This window comes from Diabrotica undecimpunctata, chromosome 4, assembly GCF_040954645.1.
Source record: "Diabrotica undecimpunctata isolate CICGRU chromosome 4, icDiaUnde3, whole genome shotgun sequence".
Lineage (NCBI taxonomy): Eukaryota > Metazoa > Arthropoda > Insecta > Coleoptera > Chrysomelidae > Diabrotica > Diabrotica undecimpunctata.
The window spans coordinates 32,829,961-32,841,975 of NC_092806.1; the positions used below are offsets into that span (position 1 = coordinate 32,829,961).

The window sequence follows — 12,015 nt, forward strand, 5'->3', positions numbered from 1 at the left end:
ATTCAATGATTCAAATCGTTTCAGTTCGATTCCATTCCATTCAATACCATTAAATTCGATTAAATTAAATCAAATTCGATTCCATTGGATTCCATTCGATTTAATTCGATTCCATTTGATTCAACTGGATTCAATTTGATTCAATTCGATTCAATTCGAATCAATTCGATTTAATTCAATTGAATTCCATTAAATTTCATTAAATTCCAATAAATTCCATTAAATTCCGTCAAATTATATTTAATTTCATTTTAATTCCATTAAATTACCTTAAATTCCATTAAATGCGAGTTAATTCGATACCATTCGATTCAATTCGATTTCATTCGATTCCATTCGATTGCATTAGATTTGATTAAATTGAATTCGATTCGATTCGATTAAAATCCAATCAATTCCAATAGATTCCAGTCGATTCCTATCGATTCCAATCAATTCCGATCGATTCTAATCGATGATTCCAATTAATTCCAATCGATTCTAATCAATTCCAATTGATTCTAATCGATATCAGTCGATTCCAATATATTCCAATTGATTCCAATCGATTTCAATTGATTCCAATCGATTAAAATCGATCCGAACCGATTGAAACCAACTCCAATCGATATAAAATGGTTTTAAATTTTAATGTCTAGGCTTCAACTCCATACAGAAGGACTGACCAAACGTAGCATTTAATAACTCTAATTCGGATCTCTAAGCTTAGTTTTCGGTTATAGATAAATTGCTTCCATTTATTGTACATGTTCCTAGCCTGCTCTATCTGTGTTTTTATTTCTATATCTGGGTCCCATGTATCTGTAGTACTACTATCGTTTAATATACATTAACAAAATCAGAGGTTACGATATTAAAGAAAGAGTGGGAGTAGATACAACATTAACGGATATGATAGAGGGCTAGAAAAGCTTCTTTGGTACATGAGAAGAATGAATACAAATAGATTGCCACAAAATGTCTGGAAATATAAACCAGCGGAAATAAGAATAAGAGGATAATCTAAAACAGCGTGGAATGTCGAATAATTGAAGGAATGCAAAAGTGGCTAATGCCTGCAGATGTCTATGAGAATAAGAAGACGTGGAGATCGCGGCGCTGGAAATAATCAAAGTTTTGAAGTATCATGGCATATTATTTTTCATACATCTTTTCGATAAATATTCGTATTTGTAGTTCTGATACCAATCTAATTCAAATAATCCCTTACCTTTTATTCATCTTGTTTTTAAAATCACTTAATCTGTTGAGGCTTCGTATGTTGTGCGTGATGCGATCACGTTCTCCCATTATACCAATGCTGCACATAAGATTCATTAGTTCCTCTTTAAACCCGTTCCCACTCTTCTGGTTATCTTCAATTAAATTTGGTCTTAATGAGAAAAGGGCCTTTCTCCCCTCCTGTGCCAATACTACTATAATAGACCTGTTGAACGTTTTGATAAAAAATATAAATTCAAATTGCAGATTGGTTTGGAACGTTTTCTTGTTTGCTTATAGTTGTGACCTAATACCACAGACAGCTTGTCTCTCCAAGCTTCTTGCAAAAATGCACCAAACTTACAGTGTACTGACAAACTTTTGTGCTTTTTGCCATAAGCTTTGATGTCATCTTCTTGATCTTGAGATGCATTCCAAAACTTATATCTTTCTGCAATTTATAACCTTTTTGGACTAAAATGTTCAACTAACTTTGTTTTTAACACATCATATTTCTCAGCACTAGGTAAATCTGGAGTTAAAATGTCCTTAAGCATTGAGTATCCCTTTCCACCGATCAGTGTTAATAACATAGACACTTTCATTCGTTCTTCTACCACATTACATACAAACACTTGTTCCAGTCTTTCCAAGTAACTTACTATATCTCCCACTTTTGTGCCAAAATGTTCTATATTAACAATTAGGTTATTTGAAAAAGACACTTAATTAAAAGAACTTTACTTCATCAAGATGAACATAACCCAGTCCTTGGGTTCGACCCTTGACATAACTGCTTGATCTAATTCTTCTTCTGGTCACTGCACACAACATATAAATCACTGTAGGTATAATGTCCTAGCAGAAACATTAGTCTCAAGACTATCAAGCACATTTCTCGATTGAATTGCTACATTTCGTTCTTGTACAATATTATTTTTACTAAATTTAAAATCATTAGCCTTACGGCAATCATTATTAAGATCTAATACTTTTGCAAGTTACACCAGTTCCATCTTAAAAGACAGAATACTTACATAATAGTAACCAGAAAAACTATATTCATAGCTGTATATGAAAAAAGCAAGTTTATGCATTAACACAAACTGAAATAAATTCAAATGCGTAAAAATGATGATCAGTTAAGAAGAAAATATAAATATGAGGTAAGAAACTAAACAGAAAGCCAAATATCACCAGATTGTCTGGAACACAAAGTTCTTGATGGAACTTTTACACGCAAATAAAACACACGGTATATTTATGTTCCAAAGGAACTATGTAACTGAAACTAAGTTTCAATAATTTACGTTCTCTCTATCCAGAGTGGTGATCTGTAACTTTGTCGATTCTTGACCTATTTGGACACTAAATACATCTCTATTTATTTTCCTACTTGTCTGTAGACATACTTTTAAAATATATCAATGACCAAAGCTTATTGTGATTTAAATACAAATTAGATGAGTTTTTCAATTGTTTTGCGGCTATACCATTTTTTCCTAGTATAGTTTCTTACTGAAGAATGCAAATAATGCAAAATGATTATTAATACCCTCCCGTTTTCCTAAGGACTATTTTTAAAGAAAATAAGTCGGAAACCGCCATGGGAAAGTTGTTGCTACGCTTGGTTACGCATGGTCTGCTTCGGATGTGTTATATTTGATACGTCTCGACGCCATGACGGTTCTGTTAACCAGTTCTTTATTTAACGAGACGTGACCTTCCCCAGATATAATCAGGTTCTCAAATTGTACCAAGTGTAATAGTAGAGTCAAGATATGCGGGTTAAAAAAGCATTTGTAAAAAGATGCGAAGCAACATCATGGAATGGGTCTATGAAAAGTAGTTACTGTACATAGTTACTACACGAAGAACGCGTAATGGTATAGGTAGGATCTATTTAAACCATGCATATATTTATTTCTTAACTGTTGTAACTAGTCAACTTAAACTTCTAAATTTAGTTCTTCCCTTATTTAATTGATATAAAGTAATTTAAAAACTTATTTAATATTTCTAATTCTACGTTCTGCTGTTTACAACTATTTAACACTTAAGCGAGATCCGAGAGAATAATGATAATGTGTAGAGTTAAATATATAATATTTTTCTAAATCGTTCAGATTCTTAAGATCTTCTGCAGATTTGTATTTCAGATATACTATGGAGTATGGAGGTCCGGGATGTAAGGTGTAGTTAATTTTTAAGTTCTAGGCTCTCTTTTTCAAATGTTAATCTTACTCTTTATCTAGAATTAACTTAATGCATCGTATTCTTACAAAGAAGCCTCTGACGACCGAGTATGTGAGGGATAACCCAAAAACGAAAATAAAGGATCCAAGATCCATCTAAAGTAATGGGAATCTACAATGAAAAACTATTTTTAGATTATATTCCCCAGGATATTTTGGAGTGCCGCTGATAAGCTTAAAAAATACTAAGAAACCTCAGTCCCAGGTAGGAGTTGGATCATCAAAGTGTGCAAAGAATCTCTCGGCTTGACATGAAGAAATTTAATCAAAATGTGGTAATAAAAAACAAATATCGTAAAAATAAAAATTTAACATAGAATGTAGTCATCTACAGCTGTCAAGCTTCCAAAAGTCAACTCACAAGAGCAAGCGGTCAAGGACCGACTTAAATTTACATTATAGGAATAAGTGAGATGTGGTGGTCAAATAATAGTCCATATCGTACTAATCGGGCAATACTGTATTCTGGTAAAACTGTCAAGGATGAAACATAGAAAGAAATGAAATACGAAGTGTGGTTGTTGTCTACTGCTCAGTTGTCTGCATTGTCAAATTTTTTGGTGATGTAAACAAGTCTATGTTATTAAGGTTAAAGACTAAGGGGAGAGAGAAAACTGAGCCACTGTTGAGCTTCATTTGTCTACTTACTCAACTGGGATGACTTCCCCTCCAAGCAGTGAGACCTTAACATTCCTGAAGGGGCTCAGGTTTGATCCGGGTTGATCGCAGTTGTTGTAATGTCGTAGTCTCTGAATCTGAGGTGAATAGAAGATAAAGACGGCCATAAGAGAGGGGCGAGATTGCGATTCAGAGTTGGTCGCCGGATTTCACTATCCTACTTTCCTCTGTATATACCATATTGGTAAGTCAATGGCTGTTAAGGAAGTACTTACAGATGTCGTGCTTTAATTGGCTGGCCAAGAGGATGGGAACCACAGAAAAAATCCCCATTACGCCAGTGGTGAAACAACATAGACCGAGGGCTTAGTCACAATGCGGACTTCGAACATAAGGCGCCGCCCAGCCTTCATTAGCCTTCTTCAAGCATTCGGGACTCTGCCGGAACTGACCTTTGATTCCCTAGCTTCTCGAAACTAGGAAAATACTGAAAAGTAGTTTCTCTAGTCACAAAAACAATAACGAAACTCAACAAGAACCAAAAGAGGTCAAATGAGCGAGTTTAAGCAGCGTAGCGGGAAAAGGTTTAAGTACCTATTGAAATAAGACCTTGATTGAAAAGGGAATCGAAAAGGGTTCGTTCTGAGGAAAACACCCTAGAAGCGGAGCGTAGGAATAAAGTCATTGGAACCGGAGAAACAATCAGCGGCGAAAATAAGTTATCATATGAACGGGAGGTAAAAGTCGTAAGAAATACAGCCCCAAAACTGTCCAAGGACTGTTTTTTCAATGGAACACTTAGCCTAAAAGAATGATTCTGGTCAAAATAGTGGAGATGGATTTAAAGGCACATATAAAGTCTAAATTCAGAACCTACAGTTCAGACCAGGCTGGATCCTCCTATCTTGAAGAGATAAAGCCACATGTAAATGACTAAAAACCATAATTCAGGCGATGCAGGTACATGAGATTTGACCTACAAAGTAGAATAACATTCCTCATACCTAGATATTTATAACTTATCTCCCTGATGACGAACAACTTAACATCTAGGATTCCCAAATTTTTAGAGGCACATAATGATGGTCTGGATACTATGAATTGGAGAACTCTAAGAATACCGACAACAGTCCTACGATATCAATGACACTCTTATGGACCCTATGTCTGAACAAACTTTCTAGAAATAGTTTCTTCTTCTTTCTAGTTATATAGTGAACTACAAGGATCAGGTTAGACTTTTACCACAAAAAAGCCACTGACCAGCCTAGACCGAGTTCTGCATCCAAAAGCACAGCTAGAACAAAAGTCACCAGCAAACGATCAAATAAATACAAGGGATCAAAGAATCCCAAGAATTCGTAAAAAATGGTTTCCGTAAAACCTATTAGGCTTTTGCAACTGAATGCACACCATTCAAAAGCTGCAAAACCCAAGTGATATTGGACTAATTCTAGAGCCATGGGCTTACAACGGATTTGTTGAAGGAATACCAAAGACCTCATATAAGTTGATTTATTTTGAGGAAGTACAAAAGCAGAACAAATTTTTATTTCGGAATGAGAAAATCGAAACAGTCCCATACTGGTTGAATCGTACGATAATAAATATGATAAACTGTTATGAAGAAAGCATAAGATGTCTTTTCAATGCTTACTTTCCTGGTCTAATTATTGAAGATGAAGCAAAGACTGAGCTTGATGAATCTACATACAGATGGTCAGGAGTATCAAAGAGTTTAGCGGAAAAAATCTTCACAATAGTTTTAAGTCCTAGAAGTTTTCTGGAGAGGATGCTATATTTCCGGTTAAAATCTTACTCTATATTCTAAAAGGATGGCGAAGGTTAGATGTCTGATTTATTCCTCAAAGTGGTAAACGCCCTCCAGAGGAACCAAAATCATATAGACCTATTACCTAACCTCCTTTTTTCTAAAGATTATGGAAAAATACTAAACACTTACATAAGGAGTGAGTACTTTGTCAAGTTTACCTCTTAACAAAGAATACTTTGCGTATCAACCAGGAAAATCTACAATAGAGGCCTTGCAGAGTCTAGTCAAAGACCTCGAAAAGGTTATCTTATCCAAAGAAGTGGCATTTGTGCATTTATAAATATTGACGGGGCATTTGATAACACCATTTGATAGCAACAGAAAAAGGTACACCACATTTCTTCATCAAATGGATTCAATCCATATTTAATGTTGGTAATGGTTACCTACCTACCTAGGAGATCAATCGGCAAGCAGTAAAAGGTTGTTCTCAAGAAGGAGTCTTATCACCTCTACTGTGGCTATTTGGATTTGTCCATCCTTTAATTATCATTGCAAATAACTTACGCCTAGACAGTTCTAGGGGCTATATATTGTTACTCTTTTTTGAGATCAATTTTATAAACTTTAATAAACTTCAAAACCCGAAATACTACTGTTCTAAACTGTCACAAACATCTGATTATATATTTTTTCTGCGGTTCTAAACTGCACTAGACATTTCATGAATTTTCGATGTCATCTTGAATGTTCTCGAACTACTTCTTCGAATATGCTAGGTTTATTATAAATCAATTTGTTTAACAGTTTAATCCAGTTTTCGCGTATAGCAGCATCTAATATGTGAAACAAAGGAGACTTGGAGACTTCGCAAAGGCGAATGCTCCTCAGGGTATCTAGCGCATATAGGACAGTTTCAAATGAGACTCTATATGTCATTGGAGCGGTGATACCGATCGTTTTATTTTGCTAAGAGCGAGCGAGGGTGTATGCGAGGAGGATGGATGTAAATATATATGAAAATGAGAGAGAAAGAACGATAGTAGAGTGGCAGAGAGAATGTGCGAATGGTAGCGGAAAGGCAAGGTGGACGAAGGAGCTTATTCCCGATCTGAGGCCGTGCTGGGAATGTAAGTTCAGGAAACTAGACTACTTCCTGACGCAATTTCTGACCGGACATGGTAGTTTTGGCACCTTCACAAATAGAATAGGTAAATGTGCCTCGGCAGACTGTAGTATTTGTGGGGTACCGGACGCCTCGCCCACATTTTTAACTGCCAGAGATGGGCAAATGAGAGGGGAGATTTCGAGAGGCGAATGAGTTTCGGGCTAGATAAAAGAAACGTTGTAAACATAATGTTGAGAGGAGAGAAAGAATGGAGAGAAGTACACTGTCTGATTTCTGGGGTGATGAAGAAAAAGGAGCAGGAGGACAGAGTAGAAAATTGAGACAGGGATCTGAAATTTATGGTTAATATTATTTATTAGTTTATGGCCTAACGTCTGAAACATTTTCTGATTTACGGTAATACGTATGGTTATTTATAAATTTTTAGTTTTTTATTTTAGTTGTTCATTGAGTGGCAAGACCACCTCTCTGGACCCGTGGTTAAGGTTTTAGCCGGAACACGGTTAATCCGGCACTACCCTGGGATCTTCTGGCCTAGTATCCTACTCGGCCGAAAGATGCCAGAGTGTCTTGTTCAGTGACGTAGATGTCCAAAAAAGATTTCCCCCACCGTTGCCTGTCAATGGATACCTTCTTAGGCTCTTACTGAAATCTGGCAATACAGCAATTAAAAAAAAAAATGTGAAGCAGTTCATCAGCTACGTCCTGTTCACCACCAGCAGCAAATTGTTCATAAAATACATCACTTGTGTAACTCCATCCTAGCATATATTCCTTATGGAATTCCTTCGGTACAAAATAATCAAATATCAGTAATATTGGGCAATTGAACTGTAGCCATGCATACGAAGAGTTATAAAAATTAGAACGTCATGAGAAAGATAAAATTATATTATCTAGTTTGATAAAAATATTTGTTCATATTTATCTAGTATATTTATAAATATATTAGATAATATACAAATGCCACAAGAACATAGTTTCAAAACCATATTATTCATATTTTGTTGATCCATCTATAGAAAAGTACAACCAAGGCAGTCACGACGTAAAATTTAGGAGAACCGGTATCGGCTTTATTATTATATTCTGTGAAATAACTGCCTTGTTTCAAAAACTTTTTATTCGTTTAGGTTATTAGGTTATCACCTTATAATCTATTAAAAATAAATGCAAAGTGAATATACAAAATATTATGTATTATTTATACGAATTATTTATCATAACGAGTTATTGCCACATATTTTCGACCAATATGCACGTGTTCAACATATATCTTTTCCACTTTTAGGCTGTTGGATCATAACAGTCCTTCCAGTTGATGTCTACACGTGCGTCAGTCATTTATGATGCTACGTTAATATTTATCTGGTTTTTCATTATGTATATTAGAGTGATAACGCATGAATACTGATGATTTTTCCACTAAGAGAAATATACTGCTCATTTTAAAAACATTTCATTTACGTCGTTTGGGATTTATTTTCTCATTATCAATGCTGACAGAATAGTGTACTCATACCCCTACAGGATCTAGGGCCTAGTGGAATGAAGTATTATAGTATCAATCCCTTTCATCCTCAGCTGTTGTGCGTAAATAAACAAACCTTTTCCGTATTTTCCAAATATCTCTAATTTACTAAACCCCAACAACTTGCTTTAAATTCATCTTCTTCTGGTGCACTCCATTACTGGGGGTTTGCGATCACTACATCAAAATGTTCTCTATTCGGCGCCACTCTTAGTAATTGTTGAGCGTTCATGCCCGTCCAAGCTCTGATATTGCGAAGCTATGACATGCCTACTCTTCCTCGGCCCTCTATCTTTCCTTCAATTATTGTTCGTAGCAGGTTATATTTGTCATTTCTCATTATGTGGCCTACGTAACATGTGTTTTTTTCTTAATCGTTGTTATAAGTCCTAACTCTCTATTTATGGTGTTATCCTGTTCGATTCGTAATGTGTTGTGTCCATGATATTCTGAGCATTCTACAATAAGCATTTAAAACATTAATTCGGATGTCTAAGCTTAGTTTTGGTTATGGATAATTTTCTTTTATTTATTGTACATGTTCCTAGCCATGTGCAGACGAGGAAGACATGACTTTTTGATAATGTCTGAGTTTTTTAAGCGTAAACAATGCAATAACGTGTAAACTCCAAATGTAGTTATATTAACTAACTGCACACTTTGTTTATGTAAAAAAGAGTTACTCAGGTATCTTCTTTCAGTGCCATGCCATGGCGTAATTTCAGGCGTAAGCTATCTTAATGGCAATTTCCTTGATAATTGGTCCCTGTTCATTGCCGCACGGAACGTCTGCTCTACTCCTTGTCCGGTCCAATGTCGTATGTGTCGTAACCATGAGAGCTTTTTATGGCCTATCCATTTTTCACCCTCAACTTTACATTGGATAATCAGACGAGGGATATAATATATTATATAACCAAAGTAGCTAATCTATTTTTTTTTTTGGTGGTAAATCTTCTAAAGACCGTACCAGGCCGTGTCCCCGTTAAGGATGACCTGGCGTGAGTTGGATTCAGGGTGGAAGGATCCATCCGCACGCAGTCCCCCCAGAGGAGTCGTGCTCACAGATACACCCATAGCTCCCTGCCTGCCAACTAAAGTCCACCCCCTTTTATACAGGCTACTCATGCGGTAGGTCCTCTTCAGACCGGTGCATCGCATGAATAGCCCATCCCCTCTCTCTCTCTCTCTCTCTCTCTTTCGCCCTCTCTCTCACTCTCTTACCTACCTTTGCTGTAGATTCCTCTCCAATATCTCCTTCTTTCTGACAATTTGAGTTACTGCCTCCAATATTGCCTTGTACTCAGTCTCTCCTCTCATTGCTACCTGCATTATGGTATTTGTACTTACCCTACCTAGCTTTCTGTACAATTCGTTTCTGTCCTCATTAAATCTTCTGCACTCGAATACACAGTGCTCGGCCGTGTCAGCCACTCCACAGTCTGTGCAATTTCCATCCGCAACCTTCCCTATCCTTTCTAGATAGGCCCTGAAGGAGCCGTGCCCTGTTAGGAACTGGGTGAAAAAGTAATTGGTGTCTCTGTCCCCGCACTTCATCCAGTCTGCGATATTTGGAGCTAATCTATCTGGTTTTGACAATATGCGGGAGTCCCGATCTTTGTTCAGCTGTCTGAGGACTTCCTTACTCATATGGTTGTTACTAATAAATGATTATTACTCGAATGGCTGGTCGAGAAAATTTTGAGAATTCGTCAGTAATACCACATTTAAAAGTCTTCGATGAGGCAGTTTTCTCGATGCTTGTGTTTTCAAGGGATGATGGCATCATTGCATGTATGTTACTATTTATGATATGTGATAGTTCATTTACGACTTCAGGTTATGTTATTTTATTTGTCGTATCTTTTTTCTTCTTAAGTTTTGCGTTTAGTACTGAGCAGATCAGATTATGATCAGATTGTACATTGCCCCAGGATAGGTTTTCGTTAACCTATTACAGTTCCGGAAGTGTCGGTTAATTAAGATGAAGTCAATCTAGCTTCTTACTATATTTACCTGTGTATTTTGGAGAGAATGAATAATCTGATGCTAGATCTTAATATTGCTGTTGATGGAAGGGATATTGAGCATATTGCGTCGTTTAAATACTTAGGGCATGAAATTCGGTTAGGCAGAGATAACCAGACATATACGTTCCCACGTCGCATAGGATTAACTTGGGTAGCGTTTGTTAAATTATATATATATATATATATATATATATATATATATATATATATATATATATATATATATATATATATATATATACATCGGTTTAGAACGTCTTTCGACGTTGTCCGATACCTAAACACCATCTCTTCCTATCTACGCAGTCGTTTGTTGTCAAATTTCTTTCGCTCATGGACTTGTTTACGCCGTGTTGCCATTCTAATCTGAGTCTTCCTCTTTTCTGTCGACCTATCGGTTGCCATTCTACTACTTTTTTGGGGAGTCTTGTTGCTGGCATCCGTTGAACATACCATCTTAATTGTTTCTTCTCTATATCTTGAGTTATATTTCCTTCTATTCCCATACGTTGTTTTATTACATCATTTCTGATTCGGTCTCGTCTGGAAATACCTAAAGATCTTCTCATTGCATCCATCTCTACTGCTTCTATTCGCTTTTTGTTCTTTTCACTAATTCTCCATGTTTTAGCGCCATAAAGAAGAGTAGTTTTAATCATGGTCTCATATATATTAAATTTTCTTCCTTTCGTTATCTCTTTACTCCACAGTATACCATTGAGACATCCTAAGACGTTCTTTGCTTGAGTGATTCGTTTTTCTATTTCCCTTGTATCAGTTCCTGTATTGTCAAAGGCAACACCCAAGTAGTCATAGCTCTGACAGCAGGAAATATTTTGTCCGTTTTCGAGGTCTATGTTATCTGACTCGTTTCCAATACAAAGATATTTGGTTTTTGTTGTATTGACATTCATTCCCCAGTCGTTATATTCTTCTATCAGTTTTCTAAGCATGTACTGCATGTCTTCTCTGTAGGTCGCTAGTACTACCTGGTCATCAGCAAACTGGAGTGTATATATACATTCATTGCCAAGCTCTATACCCATCCTATGCACCTTTTTTTCCATCTTTCCAATGCTGCTGCAACATATATCTTGAATAAGGTTGGTGAGATACAGCATCCCTGTCGCAAGCCTTTTGTAACCAGGAATTCTTCCGTTATATATTTTCCTGTTTTTATCTGTGCCTTTGAGTCTCTATATAGTTCTTGTACAGCATTTATGAATGTGTGGTTGATGTTAGATCTTTTCAATGTTGTCCACAATTTTGTTAAGGGGATGTTGTCATATGCTTTTTGCAGGTCTACAAAAGTAATATGAGTTTCTAGATTCTTAGCCGATCTTTTTTCTATTATTTGTTTAAGACAAAATACGTTATCGGTGCACGATCTTCCTGCACGGAACCCGCTTTGTTCTTCCTCTTCATTGTGCTTATATTCTTCCTCGATCATATTTCTCAAAATTCGTCCATACAGTCTG

General features: G+C 36.2%; 1 protein-coding gene across 1 annotated transcript; it reads right to left on the bottom strand.

The window, feature by feature from the left end:
* Positions 1–9,731: 9,731 nt before the first annotated feature.
* LOC140438608 (uncharacterized) lies at positions 9,732–10,157 on the bottom strand. The gene has a single exon (XM_072528269.1). It carries the CDS (start codon positions 10,155–10,157, stop codon positions 9,732–9,734), a length of 426 nt encoding a protein of 141 aa, XP_072384370.1.
* Positions 10,158–12,015: the final 1,858 nt, after the last annotated feature.

Excerpts from the sequence above, each read along its gene's own strand:
- LOC140438608 (XM_072528269.1), bottom strand. The coding sequence starts at position 10,157 with ATGAGTAAGGAAGTCCTCAGACAGCTGAACAAAGATCGGGACTCCCGC.